Source organism: Thunnus albacares, chromosome 11, assembly GCF_914725855.1.
Source record: "Thunnus albacares chromosome 11, fThuAlb1.1, whole genome shotgun sequence".
Lineage (NCBI taxonomy): Eukaryota > Metazoa > Chordata > Actinopteri > Scombriformes > Scombridae > Thunnus > Thunnus albacares.
This window is the reverse complement of record NC_058116.1, coordinates 15,990,214-16,015,251: the sequence shown is the minus strand read 5'-3', so window position 1 is coordinate 16,015,251 and position 25,038 is coordinate 15,990,214. Positions and strand designations below refer to the sequence as shown.

Below are 25,038 nucleotides of genomic sequence, written 5' to 3'. Positions count from 1 at the left end.
ATATATATCACAATGTTTTTTTAATCTCATTTTAACTTTTCCAGAGAAATGGAACCACAACACAACATACTTAGCATGACACATTAGAAGTTCCTCAATTATGTACAAATGTTGGACTCATAAAACCTTGCAGACAAAGCATTTATGAATGTTCCTCTGCCAGTTTCTCAGCCTTCTGGACGACTTCTTCAATTGGACCCACCATGTAGAAAGCTTGCTCTGGCAGAGCATCGTATTCACCTTGAAGAGGGAAAAGAGCAACTTTTACAATTTAAATTCCATTAATTTCATCCCATTTTAAAATGTTTTTACTCTGGTGTGGCACCTACCTCCTAGAATGCTCTGGAAGCCTTTGATTGTTTCCTTGAGAGGTACCAGCTTGCCCATGTGGCCTGTAAAGACTTCTGCTACCTGGAAGGGCTGAGACAGGAAACGCTGGATCTTGCGAGCACGAGCTACAGTCAACTTGTCTTCCTCAGACAGTTCATCCATACCCAGAATAGCAATGATGTCCTGCAATGATTTGTAGTCCTAAAAAAAGAATGGTTAGGTTGTTAGAACATTTTTTTAACTAACAATATTTGTTGACAGTCATTAAAATTTGTTGACATCCAATGTAAGTCTTGCCTGAAGAATCTTCTGTACGCCACGAGCAACGTCGTAGTGTTCAGACCCAACAATGTTGGGATCCATGATACGGGAGGTGGAATCCAGAGGGTCCACAGCAGGATAGATACCAAGCTCAGCGATAGCACGAGACAGCACAGTTGTTGCATCCAAGTGAGCAAAAGTTGTGGCAGGAGCAGGGTCAGTCAAGTCATCAGCTGGCACGTAGATAGCCTGTAACACAATGAGCACTTTTTAATTAGGACAATCATGAAAAAAAAAAAAAGAGAATGCTGCTGATTCACATCATGTAACTTCTTACTTGTACAGAGGTGATGGAGCCTTTTTTGGTGGTTGTAATTCTCTCCTGCATGGTACCCATATCAGTAGCCAGGGTGGGCTGGTAACCCACAGCAGAGGGGATACGACCCAACAGGGCAGACACCTGAAGAAGAATGACACGAATATTCAGACAGGAGATATATCTGTATATACACCGTGTTAATTTGTGGGTGAACTCTGCAAATAATGAAAATCTATTTGGCATTGCAAACCTCTGATCCAGCCTGGGTAAACCTAAAGATGTTGTCAATAAAGAGAAGCACATCCTGTCCCTCCTGATCACGGAAGTATTCAGCAACAGTCAGACCAGTCAGAGCAACTCTGGCACGGGCACCTGGAGGCTCATTCATCTGACCGTACACCAGCGCCACCTGAGAACAAGAAGAAATGAATCAATCTAGGGGGATCATACCAAATAAATCTACATGAAGCTATCAAAACTGATTAACTACATGTGACATGCAACTGCATCACAGAAGCTCGAATAGTGTTATTAAAACGTTGAGGGTGTCACCTTTGAGGTGGTGTCCTTCAGATTAATGACACCAGACTCAATCATTTCATGGTACAAGTCATTTCCCTCGCGGGTTCGCTCTCCCACTCCGGCAAACACAGAGTAACCACCATGAGCCTTGGCCACATTGTTGATCAGCTCCATAATCAACACAGTCTTGCCAACACCAGCACCACCAAACAGACCTGAAGGAACACAACATATACAATAATCATCATGATATGCATGTGTAAAAATGTGAGTACACGCACAAAAAATCTAAGGTGTAAAATAATCCACTGACCAATCTTTCCACCCTTGGCGTAGGGTGCCAGCAGATCTACCACTTTGATGCCAGTGACCAGGATCTCCTGCTCCACACTCATGTCTGTGAACTCAGGAGCTTCAGCGTGGATAGGAGCAGTCCTGCGAGTTAAGAAGGGTTATTTTAATTATGCTGTTTATAGGATAAAGCTGGTGGTATTTACGTATATATTTTTTTATTTTCAACAACTCCCATGAAAAGATCTAAGCCTACAAGATAAATAGTTCCCAACATATGTACCATTTACTCTTGTTTGAGCAATGTTTGCAGATTTATCTTCTGTAGAGACAAGTGGGTTGGGGGTGACTACCAAAGACAGGGTTGAAAAGCTTTGAGATATTGATTTTTTTGTCTGTTCATGGTGTTTGTTGACAAATAGAAACATGTAGTATAACATGAGCATTGTGATCATCTCCTCAAAACTTACTGTTTGGTGCTAATTGGACCTCTCTCATCAATGGGTTCTCCAATGACATTCATGATCCTGCCCAAGGTCTCCGGCCCCACAGGGATCCTGATTGGGGCTCCAGTGTCGAGAACCTTCTGACCACGGACAAGACCCTCTGTGCCATCCATGGCAATCGTCCTGACCGTGTTTTCACCTGAAGAAACACAAGGAGAGATAGTAAAGATGGTGTTTCAAGTTCATAACAGACATCCAAACACTGACTTGTTGAGTTTGAATTCGACAGACTCACCCAGATGCTGTGCCACCTCAAGCACCAGCCTGCTGTCACGGCCAAGCACCTCCAGTGCATTGAGGATGGGCGGAAGGGCTTCATCAAACTGGACATCCACCACAGCACCAATCACAGCTACTATGCGGCCATTGGCCAGTGCTGCCTGAGCAGCTGGGGTGGCATAGCACCTGCCTGGAATAACAATTGCAATTTAGAGGACATTAATGACAACACAAGTTCATTTACACATGACAGCAGCAAATTAATATGAGAAGTCAAAACATCTTACAGAACCTTTACAAGGATTTGTATTTACACTCATTTTAAAGATTAAAAAAAATGAGCAAAATGTCAATTATATTTCCACATTTTGGTGTTTCATGATTGCATTGAGCATCTTTTTTTTGCCACTGACTGACACACACAGGCTGATAAACTGCAGTAGACTGTGTGTGTGTGTGTGACCATTTGACTTGTGCTGAAAGGTCATTGATTAGGAGACACTGGACCAAAGCATGACTGGAGCAATAACGTCCGATTCAAATATGACCAAATCATTATCTATCTCTTATTTCAGAGGCTCATATAAAAGTTATGCACTATTGTTCGCAAATGAATGAAAACACTTCACCGCTAAGTTGAGGCCTGACCTACTGAGCATGCATTAGCTTTAAAGATAGTCAGAGGACATTCAATGCTGTCAGTCAGTCAGTTTAAAAACGTGTTTTCACTTACTCGAATTAAGAGCCGCATGTCTCCCACTGAGGGTCTTTAACGAGTTGATACCAGGCTTCAAAGCCTGCAGAGCTCCGCTGCAGCACCGTCCCACAGCTCCTAGCATGGTTAAGATGGCTGAAGGTGAAGTTACACACACACACTCAACACAGCTGTGAGCGAACTTGTGGTCTGTCTGAGCATGCGCACTCTGTCGTGTCTTTATTCCCCTCAGATACCGCAGGAGGGCAGCAGCACTAACCTGCACACATTTCTGCTACTGTTGCTGTTGCCATCATGCTGCATGAGGTTGCAATTGTATTCATTTATTTCACAAACTATTTAACGTGTCATAAATGTGGTTAGTAAAGCCATCTTCAATACAGGTACCATAGAACTGAAAATAAGGTGCATTTAGAAGTTGTTATTGTATATGTATTGTATCCTCCAGCACCTTGTAGGTGTTCATTTGGCATAGATTACACGCCTGTGTTTTTTATTTTACCTTTATATTACAAAGGACCAGAGTGTGCAGCTTTTTCTGTTCTGTAATCATTTGTTCATGTAGGAGTTTTTCCAATATGGTCACACACTAATACGGCATCATTTCTAAATTCCTACTGTATGATGATACTTCATATGAAGATCTTATTGATGAGAAAATAGCACATACATGGCACTTTCTTAAAGTAACCAATATGGGCACCCTTCAGGCATGCCATAATCAAGTAGTGACCCTTTGAGTCAGCAAGACATAAGTTTTATTTCACTCTCAACTGTTAGACTTTGATGTACGCAGTGACAAACTCTTAAGATGAAATCTAACTAAAATCGATTGAATCCAAATTCGGGTTTTACTTTATTTCTCATAATGTATTACCACAGTGAAAAAACAAGCATTGAACTGTGACTATAATTGTTGCTCTGACTGCTATTTATAAATGACATTATATATCAAACAAAGATTTTAATTTTACATCCTATATTTCCATTAAGCATATACGGGGTAAATTCCAAAATCTAAAGAAATCTGCTCACAGAGATGAATGCAATTAAAAGAAAACCTGTCTTTGCAACATTTCCACAGCACTCATTGGACAAACAACTTTATTCTGTGTTACAATAACAGTTTTAAATATTTATTTAAACTAAACTACTCGAATCCTTCTCTAAAATTTACAAAATGGCTTGTAGGAGATATGTATTTGATATATTAAAACCCAAAAACAATTTAGTGGCCCATGAGTATGAGGAAGACAAAAAAGTAGAGACAACCCTCCACCTAAAAAGAGCATTTGAACTCTTTAAAATGGGGTTTAGTTGAGCTATTAGTCGATCGATTTGACTCAGTCGGTCTATCTTTTCTCACCTCGTTGTAGGCTGCTGTATATGGCTTGTGATACTGTCATTGGTGGATGCACTTTCTGTATGTCTTGGGATGTCTTGAGTTAAAACTTGCAATTTGAAAACAAGTCTCCACTTTTGTAATCAGAAGTGAGAAGTACTCACAAACACCACGGGGAACATAAACAAAATGATTCAGTCAGTGATGAATGTACGGAAAAGACAGTAATTTTCACAACTTACAAATGTTGCTCCAGCATATAGGAACCCTATGAATGGTTGTCATTCATCATAGAGAAAAGTGACAGGGTGGATTTTGCCAAACCATCATTCAATGCAACATTCTTTTGTGTCAGAAAGTCTCTAATTACTTCTTGCCTGGAGCTTTGTAATACAAAGCCTCTTAACCTCAAGCACAGCAGGACAGAAAACCCCATGAATCCTCAGCCAGTATGCACAGGAAAAGCCCCATCTCTCTAACCACACCAGGAGGAGTACGCTTAAAGGTCACCTCTACTAGTGAACGGTCAGATGGTCATCTTTTAGGGTCTGGAAGGTGAAATACCACCTGAAGATTCCGGTAATTTATTTTTTAGAAAAAGAAATTGCATGCCATTCTGAGTGCTACCCTCTTTAATACAATGATAATTAAAAGAAACAAATCACAACAACCAACAAAAGGTATTCTTAAAATTACACATTAAAGCTCATACTTTCATAGTCTGAGGTTACTGTGAAGGCCTCATTGCTCTTCTACCTGCTCATACTTTGGAGATGTGTCATATTCACCTGAAGAGGCTGGACAGTAAATGTCCTCATCATCATCTTGATGTACTTGCCTCTGTTTAAATAGCTCCTGCTCGTCACCTCAAACAGAAATATTTGGTTTTCTGCCCAATAATTTTGATGTAGGGAAATTTTATAGACCTGTGTGTAACATGCCATCAGAGGGAGTTCATATAGAAAGCTCATACTCTCTGGATGTTATTTTGGCGATATTGTAGAGCTTTTATCCTTTGCTGACCGCTTGATGATCTTAGCCTATTTTCATTGATCAGTCTAGTTTAGGCCTGCATTGAAAATAATGTGATCATCTACTGTCTGATAAGTAAAACAGACCAGAATCTAACTGGAGCATATCCACAATAGCTGCCATTTCTTGGTCATTTTAGGACCTTTTAACTTTGTTTTCCTCAGGCAGGGCTCTTATGGTCATTCCAGAGTCCAGGTTGGAGACCAAAGGTGGCCAGGCCTTTGCCATTAGGACCTCTGAACTTTAAAACACTCTACCTGTGGAATTTATGCTGGCACCAATGCCACTTTATAAATTATCTGCCAAAAACCTCTCAGTCAAAAGGTCACCTTGTTGTAAATCATATCGGACATTTTTTGCTACCTTTTCTGACTTTATGAACAACTTTGCTGGCAAAAAAATGCTTTTACAGTCCAGAGTTCACAATTTGTTTGTATAGAAAAGGAGAATTAAAATATAACCCTGACTCTCTGCCAGTGTCTCAAATAGTTAACTGGTGCAGTTTCAGAATAAAGATGTACTGGACAACTGTCCCATTCCTCCCTATTTAACATGGAAACAACTTGCTTATTTTTCAGCTTCAAGACTCACATCAATAAACTTTGTCTAAAACATCATCAGACATTTTTTCCTCACAGTAACTTTCACTAAAAACATAACAAAGTGTGAGAAATACACTAAGATGCAATTACAGTCCGTGATGACTATAATTTCTGGTGTTTAAAAAAACAAGGTACCCCCTAGTAAACATAAACATCTGTAGTTGATTGTCTTTGTGGTGATTAAAATACCAATTTCAGCAAACACACATAACATTGCCTCACTGTTGGAAACATACTCCAGCCTTCCCCTGCCCTGAGGGCAGAGCAGGAGTCTTGACGAGGCTCCATTGGATCTGGTTTGTCGGTTCCTCCTTATAAAGGAGGAGAAAGTGTTTCAGGGTCTCTCACTCTCTGCTCCCATGGATGACTGACACTGCTGCTGCTGCTGCTGCTGCTGCACCACAATCAATGAGCTAACTGGAGCTCACTGTGCACCCTGGTCCTCGGCTGTTCCTGCAACCTTTTTCCAACTCTGCATTTTGGGCTGCACTCAAATTAGGACACTGAAATACTAGAAATTGCAGCATTTCTAAAGGAGGTTGGAAAGTGAGTCAATTTGAAGATAAGGACATTTTAAGGACAAATAGTTTTTAAAATGTACTTAACCTAAGCAGATAAAATGTATGGATGCACAATCTATTCCACTCTGATTTGATGCAGAAACTACTTTTGTGGACAGTGACATTGATTGATTTTGAATTGTTGTTGCTATTTTGTCTCCATAGTTGGAAGAAGGATGTTCCCCTCCTTCATGTCAGTGCTGCTGGTCACAGCACTGACCAGCGTCTGGGCCCAAGACTTGTATGAGGACAGAAAAGCTAACAAGAAATCTAGGATAAAACCTCTGGCTGAAAATATTCATGATGGACAAGGTAAGAAAATGAATTAAAAATGCAATGAATAAAAATATTTTTATTCACAAACCAAAAACTGTTTCTTTTGGTGCTAGTAATTCATCATAGTGTTGCTACAGGATTGTATTCAGTCTAAAAGTGTTTTGCGTGTGTGTTTTCCTTTATTTCGCCAGCTTAATCAATATATTACAGTACCAAAAAGGGTCTGGACGTGATCATTTCTTACTTTGATTTATTTCTCCTCTGTGTGAAACTTATAGATTTGAAAGAAAAAAATATTAAGTTACATTAAAATGTAATCAGTCATTTAATCAGTGAATGGAGTAACACTTGTAAACAGTCCTTGATCCTGTTCTGTGTGCTCACAGCCATCCTAGACAACGACTGCACCTTGGAGATCTCCTTCCTGTTGGACAGCTCTGAAAGTGCCAAGGACAATCACGAGCAGGAAAAGCAGTTTGTTATGAACATGGTGGATAGACTCCAAGAGGTACGGCTGCAGACTGGCCACAGCTTGAGCTTGAAGGTGGCTCTGCTGCAGTACAGCAGTCATGTTATCAAAGAGCAAACCTTCAAAGACTGGAAGGGCAAAGAGAACTTCAAGACCCGTATAGCTCCCATCATCTACATCGGGCACGGTACCTACACCACCTACGCCATCACCAACATGACCAGGATCTACCTGGAGGAGTCCAGCCCTGGCAGCATCAAAGTAGCCGTGCTGCTTACAGATGGCATTTCCCACCCAAGAAACCCTGACATTTTCTCTGCTGTCGCTGATGCCAAGAACCAGGGTATCAAGTTCTTCACTTTGGGCATCACCCGAACAGCCAACGAGCCAGCCAATGTGGCCCAGCTCCGTCTGCTCGCCAGCTCTCCCGCCTCCCACTTCCTCCATAATTTACAGGACAAAGACATAGTCGAAAAGATTGTCACTAAAATAGTGAGTATAATACCATGTCATTCATCAGACAGCGCTGAGAAGAAAAGTGTTGTATTTGCTTTGAGTGAGCATGTATTCAGAGTTGACACATGGGCAGGCTTGTTCAGGTATTCGTGTAGAGATGGAGTGATGACAAAAGCTCTAGAGAAACAAATGAAAGAATGTCTATGACAGCTCTGGATTTTAAGCTTTTTACGCAGCTTTTGGGAAAAAAAACCCTGTTTGATCTCTACATGAGTATATCCCCTGGGATTTCCTTCAGCCCAGCGATTTATTCTTTTTTGTCTCTTTTTCTGGGAAAGCTGTCTTACTTGCAATGTCACAACACAATTATTTGAGTATAAACAACTGGGTTTGATCAGTTATATTCTCTTTACAGTAAGAGTAAATGACTTACATTTAGACATTCATTTATTTCTTTGTCAGTCACCATTCATAAAAAAAACTTGAAAAGCTGTTCTTAATGTTGATATATTCATTCATTTTTTTCAAATTGAAATGCCTATTTACCTGGTTTCCCAAAACTACTGTTTGTATGAAGTAGTTTCATAGGCATTTATTGTGCTACATTGAATTATCACAACAAATATACTGTACATTACTGATTAGGGTCTGTAATATTGCTACAACTCAAATTCTGTCAGATATTCATCAGCTTTTGTTTTTCTTTGCAGACTGACTTGGCTGAAGAAGGAGTAAGTATTGTTTCAATTGAACAACTCTTACACAGAATCTTCTGATATTTATTAATGTGTAATTAGATGAAGGGGATCCACTTTGACTGTATAGAATTACGTTCATGACAGTTCAGCAAACATGTCTCTTCTTTTTCAAGTGCCCTCTGATTCAGACATGTGCTTGTGAGAAAGGAGAGAGGGGACCCACTGGGCCTGCGGTGAGTATTTAACCTCCAACTTTTCAAAATATCCTGCAACCAAATAGAAGTTTTCTTTGAAGTGTCACTAGTCAGTTTGTCAGAAGGACGGACGTTTGAAATTTTGTGTGGGGAAATCTAACATGATCCTGATATTTTAGGAATGGTAATTGTGCAGTTTCAAACAATCAGGATAATTACTTGCCCACCCCCCTCCACCTCAGTATAGCTAGCAGGCATTTGCACAAGCAAAGTAATGGGATAGGTGGTCTTGTCCCACATTCTACAAGTAAACTTATGGCAACAGGGAAGGAAAGGAGAGATAGTGGTCTGCTATTCCCAAAGAAATATGTTTGTTGCTACTTTGTGTGCCCCGTCTTAGACAGTTATTGTGCATTTCTCAAGCAACATAAGATATCCCCCATGGAAACCAGAGGCACCACAGTTATAGCTCCAACTGCCTATAAAGCCGGACCTTTGGCCATCATAAATCACACCCCTACATCCTGGTCAGTTACGCAGGGATAGAAGGACTACAGTACATAATGAGGCACCGGATATTATGCATCATTGTGCTAGAAGATGGTACGGGCCCCTCTAGACACAGATATTTTCACTCATCCGCCCCTCTCCTCTTCAGATAGCTGACAGTTCATGTAATGTCAAGCTTTCCTGCGACCAGGCAGATAATCATGTTGCTGACAGACAGCTGCATGGTCATTAACCAGGTGCTTTATCCTTAGAGAGATTCTTCAAATTCTTACACTCAGACTAAGAGGCTCTCATAATTGCTCTCATTAGTTTAATGGTCAAAAACTAGCGATTTCTGGTGAATAGCAACTGACACACACTGTCCAGGTGCAGCTCAAGACAATGACCCCTGGCCCTGTGGACAAGACACCTCATGCCCACCTATGGCTTCAAATATCATACAGCCCTCACATGTAACACATTCAGCCCTGTGACCCTTTTCCCCTTTGCTGTCTCAGTTTTTAAACAATACCTGCCTACAAAATATATGTTGCTTTCACTTTGCAGAAACATAGTTAAGATAACCTTTCATTTTCAGGTTATGGGTCATAGACTTCTTTGTAATAAGTAGTAAAAAAGTGTCAGAAGAAGAATGAATCAAATCTAAACCCTGATTTTGTTTCATTCTCCAGGGGAAGAAAGGTCGCCCCGGAGATGACGGAGCCCCAGGGCTTAAAGGGCAAAAGGTGCATGCCTTTTGATGGACATATGGGCTTTTTTTTTTTTTTTTTTTTTTACAAGTTATGTAATACTTCCTAGGTGTTCCACACCTGACATCAATTTTTCAGTTTTGGAAGAAGTTGTCAGGCTTCCTGAACCAGGTTATTCAGTGTCTGTAAATTGTGAAGTATTTGGTCAAATAATGTTTGTAAGCCCAGAGTAACCAGTAGTTAATAATGAGCTCAAGAACTGAATTGACAAGAATTGTTTATAATGTAAAACACTACCTGCTGTAGTGCAAATGGAAACCTGCCAATAGTTCACTATTTATCATTTATTACCAATGTACATATAATTTATAGAAGTCCAAATGGATAGTGATGTGCTCAAACAGTAACTATGAGGAGAAACGCTATAATGTTCTTGAGGAAATAAAGGGTTGGAATCTTACAATTTACACAAAAAGTAAACTTCAGGCTCTTATGTGTGTAATGAACTTAACTTTCATTACTATCTGTTATTACTAATAACAGTTAATCACATGCATTGTAGGTCTTTGTCTTTTACTTCCCCCTCTTCACCCATCTCCTGTGGAGTACCACAAGGTTTGATTTTAGGCCCTTTTTATTCCCTTTATATTTATGCTCCCACTGAGCTCTGTTTATAGAAAACACAGCATCCCTTGTCACTATTACAGTGAGAGTACATAGCTGTACCTTCCTTTGAAACCAGATGATGCTCACTGGTGATCAAAGTGGTTAAATGTTGGATTTATAATTGATCTTCTTCAGCTACACAAAAGTAAGTCAGAGGTTCTGATTTCCTGCAGATGTCAAAAGTTCAGTTGTGTCAAATGTGTATCCACATGTAATATTTACCTGTCATGTGTGAGTCTGCCTTAAAATTCAGCAAACAAACTCTGTTGTAGCTTTTTACACCTAAACGCAAGTGCAAAAGTAAAATATTGTCTCTTGTTTTGGGATTGCTCTTGACACAGCTTTACTCACTTTTATTTCTTCACATCTTGACTGTTGTACAAAAGAAATGCATGTCAGGCTTCAAATCAAACATAGAATTGATTATAAGTTAATTTGATTTGTTTCTCTAGGCACCCATTTATGTTTTTGATCTATGGTGTAATTATGAATCAAGTAGTGATGGAGCTTGACGCTGTCCAACAGTTGAACCACACCATCCCTCCTATTGGCATTTTAAAATCCCGCCTTAATCTTACTCTTTGAGTCTAGACACATGTTAATTTGGCAATATGTCTTCTGTCTATTTTATTGTTTGTCCATTAGGTCCATTAGAAGTTAACGCTATTATTTGTGTTGTGTTTTGTTAGGTGTCTATCTCATCAAATGTTTAATTTATATGTTTAATTTTGGAACCAATCACTTTTTTTTGGTTTCTTTCCTCTACTTGTTTATACATGCAAATTCAGACAGTTTATTCTGCATTAAAGTAAGAGTGGATAAACTTATACTTATTGATGTAATGAGTCCGTATAATCTTGTCATATCAGGGTGAAGCAGGACTAAGTGGTCTACCTGGACGAGAAGGCGCTGAGGTAATTCGAACCATACATTATAAAGAAAGTTAATACATATAATTAGCACTGTTGCTTTTTCACACATAACATGTGATTACACTTATTTTCAGGGAAAACCAGGCTACAAAGGAGAGAAGGTAAGTGATTCAGATTAATGACAACAGTATTTTATTTCATTAGAAAGAATTCAAGCAATACTTGTAATCTCTACACAGGGTGAGAGGGGTGAATGTGGCACTCCAGGAATCAAAGGAGACAGGGTACGGCAGCACTAATGACACCACATGTACCGAGTATCATGTTTAGTTTCATACTTATCTCTTAATGTATTTGACATAATGTTCATTCTCTTCTTTATGTGATTTGCTACAGGGTCCCGAGGGTTCAGTTGGTTCAAGAGGAATTAGAGGTCTGCAGGTCAGTACCAACTGAGGAGTAAAATATGTAATTCTTCTGATGTTAGAGCTTGTCTTTAATAGTTAATACTTTATATTTCATTGATAAGCAGACAAAAGAGAGAAGACAGCTGTTTTTAACTAAAAGATATGGGTATTCAGGTGTAACTTGAAGTACAGTACAGCTGATTTCAGATTTAAATAAAAAATAAACAATATTAATATATTTTTTAAAGATTTGGCTGTACATTAGCATAACAGTCTACATTTACACAATTGTGCGTTATTAGGACTCCTGTGTGTGTTAGGAATACTGCATGTGAATTCCTAAACTAAAGGAAAATCCACTTTATACTAAAGAAAATAAAATCACTAATTCATGTGCTCATGTCAAACATTTCCTCCTGTTCAGACAGACTGGCACACAAACTCAAATGCAGACACATATCCGAATGTATTCCTTGATTAATGGTTGTATGTTGTCTCCGCTCAGGGGTTGCCAGGACCACATGGAGACATTGGACCAGAGGGCCCTCAGGGAAAGCAGGTCAGCCCCTTTTTAACAACTTTTACTTACCCCATCGTGCACATCTGCTGTGACCTTTACATTTCCTTTTATGAATTAAGTTTAAACAAGAGGTTGGAGCTTTACCACCCCAGTCTTTAGCGTGTTTGTCTGGTAATAGAGCCCTATGTGAACATTTGGAAATGAGCCAAAGTCTTCCCCATCATTACTGCAATTCACCATAAAAAGGAAGGAACCATCAGCAAAAAATCTTACTACAGGTTCTCCCAATAGCTTGTATCCTGTTTCTAAATACAGACTAGGAAGTGCCTACAGCAGGGTCTGTAGATAATAATATACATGGAAAACCAGTGTATGCTCACCGTCTCGCCATGTGAGGACATGTAGGCAGCATTTGTACGGATGAACAGAAGTCACGGTGGTCTTCATGTAGTAAAATTTGTATTTATGACTCCAGTACGACAAGCCTTGTCATTGTATGTTTTTACTTGTTGTTTTTATTTATATATATTTCAGAAAAAGAATTAGATATTAAGTGTCTCCAAATACAGAGTCCTCACGTTCAAATTAACATGCCTGAAACAATGAATGATAACTCTTTAATTAAAATTTCAGGCTAAATTTAAATGAAATGCAGTGAAATATTACATAGGTCAGGCTCTTCACCTTTTGTCTTTTATTTTTAGATCAAAGTTATCTAAACCTCAAGTAAATCATGTAATGGATCTAAATTTTGATGTTGTAAAGAGTCTCCAACAATCCTTTGTTGTTTTGAGACAACAAAGAGACAAGAGAGAAAAAATAATTATAAGCAAGGATAACACTAAATTTTTGGTTCAGGACTCATGTTCTTCCACTATTTTGGTACAGTATTTAAGCTCCAATATGCACTGGTGTTAAGTGTTATTATGTTTGTGATCACAGGGTGAACGTGGCCCACCCGGCCCTCCAGGAATTCAGGGGGAAACTGGTATTGGGCTTCCTGGACCGAAAGTGAGTCATGTTATGTTCTCTCCTCTGAATACTTTGTTGTATATTGTGATTGTTTATTTGCTATTTGCATTTCCGTGTGTTTCTCTTCTTACACTGACTTATTATAAATCTGCAGGGTGACATTGGATTCCCAGGCCGCTCAGGTCCACCTGGTCCTCCAGGAGTGGGTGAACCTGGCCTTTCTGTGAGTTGTTTCGTATTTCTTTACCAAATTGTCAAATCATATGATTTTTGTGTCTGTGACTATGCGTCTATTTTCCTTCATTGACAAATGAGGCAAATGTGATCTGTTCAGGAAGCCAACAGGTCCTTTGATCTGAGCTTTTTGGGTGACATATATCTGGCTTTGTTTATAGGGACCTCCAGGACCACAAGGTGTTCAAGGGGATAAAGGACCCCAGGGCGAGGGATTTCCCGGACCAAAGGTATTATTTTGAGTCAGAGAACTAATTACACAATGGTAACATTGTCTCGGTCAAAACTAGAACATGCCGTGATACTTTTGTTAATCTTTGTTTTCTAGTGTCTAGACTGCCAAAAGACCAAAATGTCCTTCGGTGTGACAGGCTTAACAAATTATTAAGATCAATTAAATAAAGTTTCAGCTTATCATAAATTTATCCCTAAATATCCCCAAATATGCACAGACATGTATACATGTTTTGCAGAAATCCTGCCAACAGTGGCCCCACTTTTCCTGCACTGAATAATCAAGATACCTTTGAGCAAAGCAATTGACTCCCAGTAAAGCTGCTCAGTAGCTAACAGCTCAGGTGTAAAACCTATCAAAGTTTAAATAAGGCAATGTTCTTAATTTATTTCCCAGTTGACAGGAGAAGCAGAGAGGAAAAGCAGACAGAGAAATGGTGATGACAAAGTTCCCTACTCTGACTGAGTCAATCCTTTGATCTGTACTTTGACTTTGGGAAATTTAGCTTTAAGCTCTGCTATCAATGGTTAATTCTGTTGTTACATTTTTTGTGCAAAGACCGAGTGATTTTGCCTTTGTTTGATGTCATCCAGATACCAGTACATGATTAGGGGCTACAGATAAAGGCTGTTTTACTTGAAGACATTTTGACACATCACAGTAGCAAAAGCACAGGTGTAAATAATAAATTAATGATGACAGGATTCCATTTCACTTTCATTTCAGGGTCCTGGTTACTGGGACACTTGAATATGACAAAGTCACCATTAATGTTATTAGTAACACGTGCTTTTCCTACTATGACAAGTCAAAATGTCTGCTGTGGAAAAGGCCTATTGATGAGAGGAGAGTGATATCTAAACGCATCTGCAGCATATATAAAAACAGTATGAAATGATGAAATCGTAACTACTTAACCCAAATTAGCCATTGCCCATAAGCTTTCATCTCTATCCAGATCTCTATCCTTGGAGAACTAAAACATCAACATAACTCTCAGGCCTAAAAATACACTAACGTAAAAACACATTGTATTGACCTTCTGACTGATGTTTGAGGGTAAATCTTTCAGTCCACTTGGACGTAACCGGGCCAGTCCGCAGTTCATGGCCTGCATCTGTCAAAACCACAGCTCACTCAGTTCCAACTTACTGACTCACAACTCAGGTGTTCATTCAAGCGTTGCCACTCACTCTGTTGTTGATGTGTTAAGCCTGTTAAAAACTGTGTGTTTTTTTTCTTCATGCTGCAACATGTTGCACTATGGTACAGTACATGTACAGTATTTTTACAATAGACTCTGCTAACACCCCATTCAAATGGAGAATGCAGGGTTTTCAACCTGTGGTTTAACAAGACATGCAACACCGGGAGTAGTAATATATGGCTTACAGTATACAAAAACTGATGAAGATTATTGTTGCTGGAAGCCTGTCTTATTGTATGGCTGCATAGAAGAAAACCTAACCACAATTAACTGAGATTAGTATGTAATACTTGCAGCAATACCGTCTCACTGTTTATTGCTGTTCAAGACAGAACTTGTGGGTAAATTAGACAATGAGAGGAGCGTATTTATGTGTAAAGAAATATAAGTATATTTTATTCAGTGGTAGAAGAAGTACTCAGACCTTTTACTTAAGTAAAAGTAGCAATACCACAATGAAATAAGTACTCAAATACAGGTAAAATCCCTGTATTCAAACTCTTCCTTAAGTAAAAGTATATAAGTATAGTCAGCAAAATGTACTTAAAGTATCAAAAGTACTCATTATGAAAATAGCCAATTTTAGACTATTATTTGAAAACTGATTAATTGATGTGTAAATGTAAGCAGCATTTTAATGTTGTCAAGGTGATGCTAATTTTAACACCTTATACTTTCTATAACAATGCATATAGACCTTGAGGTCTACATTTATCCTACAAAACTTAAGATATTTTATGTTTAAAATTAGATATCAGTGTCTTGCCATTTATAAAACAACTGATTAAAATATTGATTTGCAAAGTAACTAGTTACTATAGCTGTGAAATAAATGTAGTAGAGTAAAAAGTACAAGATTTCTCTCTGAAATGTAGTGAAGTATAAAGTTGCATGAAATACTCAAGTAAAGTACATTTACCTCAAAATTGTACTGTACTTGAGTAAATGTACTGGAAATGTCCTCAAACGAGTACACATCTGTTTAACCTGTGCCAGACTTTCTGGTTGTTGTAGGTTTTACTCCTCTGTTGAACTCTATCTCTTATAAAAAGGGATCAGGGTGCTTGTGTCCAAGGTGGTCAGACCCTTTCTTCTCCACACACACACACTCAGAGTTTATATGATTAGATCTTTTTGTCGTCCGCATTTCATTACACTTAGGATGTTGCTCAGGCTGCTCCCATCAGCAACTCCTTTCACTTTATAATTCACTAGTACTGTAAAGGGGTAAAGAGCCCTCTCAAAGGGGAATCGCGTAGTCAAGAGGTACCATGAAGAAAAGGGGAAAAAAATGCAGTTCCATTCCTGGAACATATGATCATTTTGTATCAATCACAAGAACGTAACAGGAGTCAACATGCTCTTCTTCCATACTCTATTCTTAGAGAACAATGTTGACTTGGCTGTGAACCAAAGGCAAATGGCTGGCTGTGATGTAACTGACAGAGATGACCTGATTTTGTTCCACAGGGGGATCGGGGGCTTCCTGGACCGAGGGGGCCGCGAGGGCAGCAGGGTGCAGGAATCAAAGGAGAACAGGTGGGTTATATAATGATCATTTAGGAAACAGAATTTACTGCAACATGTGTACACAAGAAAGGCACTAATGAAATCCATAAGGGAGCCCAAATATCCTCTAGGCTACAATTATAAAGATGGCTTCTTGGAACGCCAGACTGATTAAGGCACTAGTACTAAATGAAACATCTGGTTACTTAAAGTTAAAGGTGGCACATGGGGTGCACTATGTACTATAAATACTGTGTAACTATATACATAATACACAGGTGAAGTTATCCTTGTCATGGACACACTTAAATGTCTCATTTACTGCTTGAGACACGTACATTTCCAGGCTTTAGGACTGTGCTATATTGGTCTATTTATGTAATTTTCCTTTTTATACCTGCACTGCTCTCACATAATTTATAATCCTCTTTTAGCAGCGGATACCAGTGAGTGCTGGGTTATAGTTCTTCAATTAATTTCAGTTCAATTCAATTTTATTTATATAGCGCCAAATCATAACAAAAGTTATTTCAGGGCACTTTTCGCATAGAACAAGTCTAAACCATACTCTATAATTTGCACAGACCCAACAATTCCCCCATGAGCAAGCACTTGTTGACAGTGGCAAGGAAAAACTCCTCTTTAACACAAAGAAACCTCAAGCAGAATTGGGCTCTAGGTGGGCAGCCATCTGCTTTGACCGTTTGGGTTTGGTAGTTTTTCTGCATCTTATTGCAGAATTTAAAACTATTGACCATTAACATATCTAGACACTGTAATCATTACAGCTGCATGCTGTAGCTCTTGGTAATTTCCTATCTGCCAAAAAGGATAGACTGTGCATAGGTACTCCTGAGTAAAATACCTCAAGAGTCAGTTCTGTATCCAGTGTAACTTTTCTCCTGGTGCCACACTTTACCTATCCATATATAACTATTCTGTCATCTACTCAGTACAATGTTAACACCTACATAGCCAAATATGTGACTGAGATCAGATAGTTATGTATTAACTGGACTGTGGTAATTTACTTCCAGGGTGAACTGGGGCCCCCAGGTCTTCCAGGGCCACTTGGACTGACAGGAGTGGGCATACAAGGAGAGAAGGTCAGCAAAATGTCTTCATCTATATTTACATAAAATAACAACATAGCTTTGTACTGATTTCCCTATAACTGGTGTTATTGTGCAGGGAATGGAAGGTCCAAGAGGTCCACCAGGAGTAAGAGGAATTCCAGGAGAAGGTTTACCTGGACCTAAGGTTTGTTAAAACACCTATTGTTTGAAATGCTGCATGTGTTTGTTTAACACCTGTTTGGTTGTAGAGAGGAAGCACAATGGGTTGCACTGAGAGGAAAAGGAATTGTAGTCCTGATGCTCAACATTGCAAGCTCCCAAAAAATTAATGCAAACTTTATAATAAATATAATATAACTTTATATTTATTATAATAGAAAGGACAGAAATGCTGTATTTGAAGCTGAGTGCAGGACTTTTGTTTCCCCCTTCTGGCAGTGAAAGTAATTATAAGAACAGTGTTGACGTGCTTAAATCATATGCTCCGCCGTAGCCTACTTTGTCTCTACTGTTGCAGCTGTAAAACGGTGGATAGATTGTTTTAAGCGTCACACAACCCCCATGAAGTGAATCGTTTCACTATCTGAATTTGATCCATTCAGATATCATTTGTAGTCTAAAAGAGCCGCACGATTAAATTATTTTATTCCACTTCAAGTTAGCAGAGAGCCAACCGGAAGTTATTCGACTCGGCTGGTGGAAGTCTCTAGTGCGCATGCTCTGCCCATAGAGCATGTGCAGTATGCATTCATCCGGCAAGCACAGGAATGTCAAACCTGACACCAGATTTAAAAACTCTGTATAATGTGAAATTCACAGAGATATATCTGGAGGTGATAGGCTTAATCAGCATTGTGTCAACTCGTTTGGCAAGGGCTTGAATGTAACAGATGTGTAAACAGCACATAAATATGTATGTACGATATTAAAAAAATAAAGGTGTAGCCAAACCATAAACTGGACAAACAACATGTTGACAGGCTTGTTACATTTTTTTTATTATGACTTATGTTGTCATGCTGTTTCTATTTCTAGGGAGACCAAGGTTTACCAGGAGAGCAGGGAGCTCCAGGAGACAGAGGCATTGGTGAGCCTGGTCCAAAGGTGAGACAACTCATGTGCTGATCCAAATTAGTTCACTTAAACATGGTCTATTATAGCATAAGGGAGGTGTCAGTATACTGAATACATCCAGTATCAAATAGTGCTATTTTACTGTTACAGGGAGAGCCCGGAGCATCTGGTTTAGGTGGCCTGCCAGGACTTCCGGGAGAGGATGGAGCTCCAGGACAGAAGGTATGCTAATTCTGTGGAAAACTTCCCACTTTGTAAACAAGTTTCCTCACAGCATCTCATCCTAACCTTTTTTTGTCCATTGACTCATAGTGTAAACAACTGTGTTATTTCCAGAATCCTGTCATCGCTGAGTAGGTTTAAAAAAAGATCTTTTGTATCTCTTATCTATATTTAATCTCTCAGGGGGAGCCTGGTTTACCTGGTTTAAGAGGTCCTGAGGGAGCACAAGGAATTGGCACTCAAGGGGAGAAAGTATGCTAAAGATTATAATGCCTTTTGTTTACATTTCATTTCACAGCAAACAAATCACTCACATGATGTGTGTTGTACTTCTTCTTAGGGTGACCAGGGTCTAAGAGGCATCCGTGGGTTACATGGGCCTCCAGGGATCTCAGGACCCTCTGGACCAAAGGTAAGAATGAAATAAGTATTTTCTTGTGGTGTGATAGTTCCCAACGTCGTTCCATTTATTCTACAGTGAATATATTGTTGTTTATGCCTTTGTATTCAGCCAAAAGCTTGTCAGACTTAACAGGAAATCAAGTCCTTTGCAAGTTGTTAGCAACACAATTATCATGAGAAAAAAGGACAAGCATGAATTAGATCATAAGTCTCTTGTCGACTCTTATCTTCCAGGGAGAACGTGGGTTACCAGGCCAGCAGGGCATGCCAGGACAGCCAGGACGGTCCATATCAGGTCCAAAGGTAAATAACTAAAAATGTATACTCAAACTGTCTCTTAACACTGATCCTGGCATGTAGACAAGTAGCAGAAGTGCTGCCAGATAGAGTCTGATTCAATGTAATGTATCACAACAGTGTTTCTGATAATCATCACTACAGCTTCATTGTCTTGTCTCTAGGGGGATATAGGTCCTGCTGGCCCCCCTGGCCCTGTTGGAGAAACAGGCCATGGACTACCTGGTCCAAAGGTATTTTAGAGTGTTTTTAGAACATTTATTAACCATATTAGTAGATAGACAGTATGTTGTCATAAGTCTTTACCACTGAATTTTGTTTCGTCAGGGTGATCGTGGTCATTCTGGTTTACCAGGCCCAGTTGGTCCAAAAGGCGAAGGCGCCTCTGGCCCTGTGGTTTGTACCCTCAAATACACATCTTATATTACATTATATTGAAACTTTGCACATCCTAAACATCTGTAACCAGTAAATTATATTCAAGATGGTTTGAAATAATTAGTGTACTTTTTCTAGGGTCCTCCAGGCTTACCGGGTTTACCAGGCGAGCCGGGCCCAGAAGGAATAGGAATTCCTGGTCCCAAGGTTTGTGTCGACAATTTTTATTTCTCTGATGTTTTTTTTGTTTCTTTGTATGTTTTTTCACGTGTGTGTATGGGAATGCTTAAAAAACATTTGATAATGTCCTGTCTGTTCCAGGGTGACATTGGCTTTAGAGGATTGCCAGGTTTGCCCGGCCCACCTGGAGAGGGCTTACAAGGACCACCAGTAAGATTATCACCAGATTATCTACCAAACAGTTTGATCTAATTATAATTGATATTGAAATCGGAATCATAGCTAATAACTAAATAAAGTCAACCTTTGACAACATATAAGGTTAAAGGTTGTCCTTACCAATACACACTAATGAATCTGTCCCTTTACTATATGCATGTTTTCATATTGTTTGCTCATAAACTAGTGGTCTGATTACTTTTAACCATGTGTTTTAAGGGTAATGTTGGGAGACCAGGACCTCCTGGTCCAACTGGACCTACGGGAGAGGGTATTCAAGGACCAAAGGTAAATGTTACCACTGTTTTACATATTGAAAGTGCTGCTGTATCATTTGGAGCTTACATGTTACACTGCCAACAACTGCCTGACAAACTAGCCGCAGGAAAAACAACAATAATTCATGGTATACCAAGAATCAAGAACTGTCTTGTATCATTCAGTTCAACCTAATCTAATTTCAGGGTGAGCCAGGATCTCAAGGTATGACTGGACCTAGAGGGCCTCCAGGAGATGGATATCCTGGAGCTAAGGTGAGGGATTTTGATATATCTTTCAAATATTTTATTGATTTCTGATTAACTGGTCTCTGACTGATGAATTACTCTCCCCTTTTTACAGGGTGGTCGTGGATTACAGGGTGAGCGCGGAATGAAGGGTACAAAAGGAGACTTAGGAGATCCTGGAGTCCCTGGTGAAGCAGTGAGTAGAACAGATCTTGTTTAAGTATAAATGAAGCTATCTACTGACTTGTAGTCATAGTTTAAAGTATATGAATGTGAGGGAATGAACATAAAGGAGAGCAAACTTATCAGTTGTTTGATTGCAATGAAATGTTGGGTAATTGTCATCACACTATTTTTTAATAACACAAAACTAAAACAGTGATATTGTTTGTAACTTTTCTCAAATCTCAGGGAAGACCAGGAACAAAAGGAGATCCAGGCCTCACAGTAAGTTAATTAATTCAACTAATGTTTGACCATTCAAGTAATCATAGAGCTTTTTTACTAATGTAAATGTTGTCATGTTTTTCAGAGAGAGGACATTATTAAGCTGATTAAAGAAATCTGTGGTAAGACACAAGTCAAATCTCAACTGTCATGAACGTAGAGCCAAATTATTGATGACAGTATAGGTGGTTTGTTGTCAAATGTTATTGGTTTTGTCCAGATTCTGGCATAAGGATTTTCTATATGCTATATGTTTTTAAAGCTAGCATTAGGTAAACTAGAGTACAGGGGAATAGTAGAGTAGTGGCTATATTTTGTTGTTTTCAGGATGCGGCATCAAGTGCAAGGAAAGGCCAATGGAGCTTGTTTTCGTCATTGACAGCTCAGAGAGCGTCGGCCCTGAGAACTTTGAAATCATCAAAGACTTTGTCACAAGGCTGGTGGACCGGACCACAGTTGGACGCAACGCAACAAGAATCGGGCTGGTCCTCTACAGTCTGGATGTCCATTTAGAGTTTAACTTGGTTCGCTACATGAGCAAACAGGATGTGAAGCAGGCGATCAGAAAAATGCCTTATATGGGTGAGGGAACCTACACTGGCACCGCCATCAGAAAGGCGACTCAGGAGGCTTTCTTCAGCGCCCGGCCTGGAGTCAGAAAAGTTGCCATCGTCATCACCGACGGTCAGACTGACAAGCGAGAGCCTGTCAAACTTGATTTAGCTGTGCGGGAAGCTCATGCTGCAAACATTGAGATGTACGCTCTGGGGATTGTCAATTCTTCTGATCCGACACAGGCTGAGTTCCTGCAAGAACTCAACCTCATTGCCTCTGACCCTGACAGTGAACATATGTACCTCATTGATGACTTCAACACTCTACCAGGTGAGAACAATCAGATTTAAATATATGCTGTGTATCAAACATGTAGCAATAAAAGCTAAAGTGTAAAATAAATGCTTCCTTTATTTCTATTTTCAGCACTGGAGTCTAAACTTGTCAGCCAGTTCTGTGAAGATGAAAATGGCGCCCTTATCTACAATCACATTGCAAATGGACACTGGAACAGCAACAATGGGCATGGACTTGGTTTTAATGGAAACAATGGGCATGGACTTGGTGTTAATGGAAACAATGGGCATGGAGAAAATACCAATGGATATAGTGGCTATGGCAATAATGGTTATGGAAACAATGGATATGGAAACAACAAGAATGGTTATGGTTACCAAGAGGAGATCCAAAATCATAGACGCACCGACAGCAGAGGCCGAGGAGACACTTTCACATTACCTATCAGTGCTGATCCTCTCCCTGTTCAGGTCTCTGCTGAAAACACATCCTGTATTGTTTTACTTTACTGTGTACTCTGTTGTAAATGTCATCACTGATGGTACAGAATTCAACTCAACACTGATGCATTTTTATGTTGTTGTCCCACTCTTAGGTGGTGGAGGATGATGAAGGTGAAGATTTAGACTTAAGGGCCCATGTGCGGGGTGGCAGCACTGTGGCTGTAGTTAACAAAACAGCATCTTTATTACCAGTGAGAGAAAACTCCGTCTCCAATGAGGCAGTCATATCATCGTCATCATCTTCATCTGCAAAATCTTCATCCACACTAGGCTCAGTTTCATCCTTAACCTATAATCAGTTGCAGCCTGTGGTGAGTCCAGTCATACCTGAAGGTGAGTAATGTACTCCTAAATTCATCTCAATTCTACATCAATATGCTTTTTAAAACATGCATCTCATAGACTGTTTCTTCCTCAGAGGCCCCTCCTCTCAATCCCCGCTGTGAACTCAGCTTGTCCCAAGGCAACTGCCGAGACTATAGCATCCGCTGGTACTATGACAAGCAGGCCAATGCCTGTGCACAGTTTTGGTATGGAGGCTGTGGTGGAAATGACAACCGTTATGAAACAGAGGATGAGTGCAAGAAGACTTGTGTTCTATTCAGAACAGGTGATGTTTGAAGATTTTTAACAGCAAATGTGCACACTCTCTTTTTACTATTCTTTTTTTAAATATCATACTTTCTTGTTCCCAGCAGGATAAAAGGAGAAGAAGCCATCAGAAAATGGACTCTTCTTCCCTACAGTTTGCTGTTTTGTAATTTTTATAATGATGCATTCTGTCATTTGTGTTCAGAAAATTTAATGCACTTTTCTAACACCTTTCTTCTAACACACATCAGTTAGCAAAACAGTGCTAAAGAGTCACAACCAACTGAATCCAATCCAAAAAAATCACAGTTTTAACTGAAAAATGACTGACTGACTTAAGTTAAGTTCTACAAAAACTGTCTTTATTATCTCAAAGAAATCGTGTTACGCTTAATACACCAGGAGAAATCCTTTATTGGGTTTAAAGTGACAACTAAACAATTTAAAATTAACCTATAGATCATCTTATACCTCTCTGAGCCATGTACTTTACATAGACTGAATATTTCTAGCAAGACAGCAATAGTGCGATGCTTGTTTAACTTGTGTTGATATGATTTGCTTAAATATGAACCATATGCTCTGAGTACTTTTGTGTGTACTGTTTGTATGACATCGTGTCTGTTCAGGTTATAACTGGCAGCTACAATAGAGGGCCATTTCTGTGTAGGTAATGCTTGCAGAGGTCTACTGAGAATGCCAACTTGTGAGGAATGTACCACAAGGCTTTCTAAATCCATCCGTTAAAGGTGTTTCTATTTGGGCTGTGTGTGAATATCCAAATAAATGTTTTGTATGTTTTAGTAATAAAATATAAAATAATGGTGGTTGTAAGTTTGTTTTTTCTTAGTTCTTTTTAGCAGTAGAGGAAATGGTGGCTGGTTGGTGATCCAAGTAGTGGAGGCATGCAGTAAGTAGCAGTGGTGGTGTTGTAGGTAAATTTCATTTCATTCATTATTAATTATTATTACATATTAATAACTTTGCACTGCCATTCAGCCTTTTGTGGACACTATTTTTGTAAATTCTCAAGCAATGTATTTGCGGTTTCCTAGCAAAAACAAAATATGGAGAAAATATTGATAGGCCTAAAAGTCATGATTGAAAATTACCTAAATCTAACTTTATCTATAATGTAAAGCACATTGAGCTTCCCATATGTGCACGAATTGTGCTTTATAAATGAAGCATGCTTTATCTTACCCAGGTCTGTCTGTGTGTTTTTCACATTTTCATTAGGTCTTTCCAGCACACCTGCCTTTAATAAAGAACTAATTAGGAGTCCCATTGGGGTTTGATACTAAGTACATCAAACACAAGGTTAATGAAAAATTGCATCTGTCACAGACAATGCAACCCTCTGTTCACTCAGAAAAGCCTCCTCTACTCACTTTATCCAATCACTTGCTAATCTGTCACACATTCAGGTACTAGCCCTGACCAAAACCTGGATCCGTCCAGAAAACACTGCCACACCAGCTGCATGACTTCATTTCTTCATTTATTTTTCTCACACACACCCTGCTGCTAAAAAAAACCCAACCCAGCCTAGGTTGAAAACTACAGGTCAGTTTCGCTCCTACCCTCCCTATCAAAAATACTTAAGCACGCAGTCTCTGAATTCTTTCTAAGAACAACTTGTACTTGTCCAAATCGGTCTAGGTTTAAGTGGGGTCAC

General features: G+C 39.3%; 2 protein-coding genes across 3 annotated transcripts; one reads left to right on the top strand and one right to left on the bottom strand.

Moving 5' to 3' along the window:
* Nucleotide 1: 1 nt before the first annotated feature.
* Nucleotides 2-3,394, bottom strand: LOC122992562 (ATP synthase subunit beta, mitochondrial-like). Its single transcript, XM_044366402.1, has 10 exons — nt 3,182-3,394; nt 2,465-2,638; nt 2,194-2,368; nt 1,746-1,867; nt 1,463-1,647; nt 1,161-1,319; nt 929-1,051; nt 628-840; nt 330-531; nt 2-240 (listed from the first exon to the last, which is right to left on the bottom strand). Exons 1-10 carry the CDS (start codon nt 3,285-3,287, stop codon nt 143-145), a joined length of 1,557 nt encoding a protein of 518 aa, XP_044222337.1. The 5' UTR covers nt 3,288-3,394; the 3' UTR covers nt 2-142.
* Nucleotides 3,395-6,439: 3,045 nt separating this feature from the next.
* On the top strand, nt 6,440-24,147 carry col28a2a (collagen, type XXVIII, alpha 2a). Of its 2 annotated transcripts, none has more exons than XM_044364808.1 (36): nt 6,440-6,685; nt 6,865-7,011; nt 7,362-7,936; nt 8,611-8,631; nt 8,772-8,831; nt 9,974-10,027; nt 11,527-11,571; nt 11,664-11,690; nt 11,769-11,813; nt 11,926-11,970; nt 12,442-12,495; nt 13,399-13,467; nt 13,583-13,651; nt 13,824-13,892; nt 16,575-16,643; nt 17,651-17,719; nt 17,805-17,873; nt 18,725-18,793; nt 18,914-18,985; nt 19,169-19,237; nt 19,326-19,397; nt 19,622-19,690; nt 19,849-19,917; nt 20,012-20,080; nt 20,201-20,269; nt 20,384-20,452; nt 20,681-20,749; nt 20,926-20,994; nt 21,083-21,163; nt 21,379-21,414; nt 21,500-21,536; nt 21,742-22,299; nt 22,396-22,736; nt 22,862-23,102; nt 23,188-23,379; nt 23,468-24,147. In XM_044364808.1, exons 2-36 carry the CDS (start codon nt 6,876-6,878, stop codon nt 23,470-23,472), a joined length of 3,732 nt encoding a protein of 1,243 aa, XP_044220743.1. In that variant the 5' UTR covers nt 6,440-6,685; nt 6,865-6,875; the 3' UTR covers nt 23,473-24,147. The 2 variants fall into 2 exon arrangements, with proteins under 2 accessions (XP_044220743.1, XP_044220742.1); XM_044364807.1 differs by having other exon boundaries at nt 23,465-24,147.
* Nucleotides 24,148-25,038: the final 891 nt, after the last annotated feature.

Excerpts from the sequence above, each read along its gene's own strand:
- LOC122992562 (XM_044366402.1), bottom strand. The coding sequence starts at position 3,287 with ATGCTAGGAGCTGTGGGACGGTGCTGCAGCGGAGCTCTGCAGGCTTTG. Across the intron at positions 1,052-1,160 it reads TTACCCAGGCTGGATCAGAG|GTGTCTGCCCTGTTGGGTCG; the intron begins GTTTGCAATGCC and ends ATTCTTCTTCAG. Across the intron at positions 241-329 it reads CTTCCAGAGCATTCTAGGAG|GTGAATACGATGCTCTGCCA; the intron begins GTAGGTGCCACA and ends TCCCTCTTCAAG.
- col28a2a (XM_044364807.1), top strand. The coding sequence starts at position 6,876 with ATGTTCCCCTCCTTCATGTCAGTGCTGCTGGTCACAGCACTGACCAGC. Across the intron at positions 12,496-13,398 it reads AGGGCCCTCAGGGAAAGCAG|GGTGAACGTGGCCCACCCGG; the intron begins GTCAGCCCCTTT and ends TTGTGATCACAG. Across the intron at positions 19,238-19,325 it reads TTGGCACTCAAGGGGAGAAA|GGTGACCAGGGTCTAAGAGG; the intron begins GTATGCTAAAGA and ends ACTTCTTCTTAG.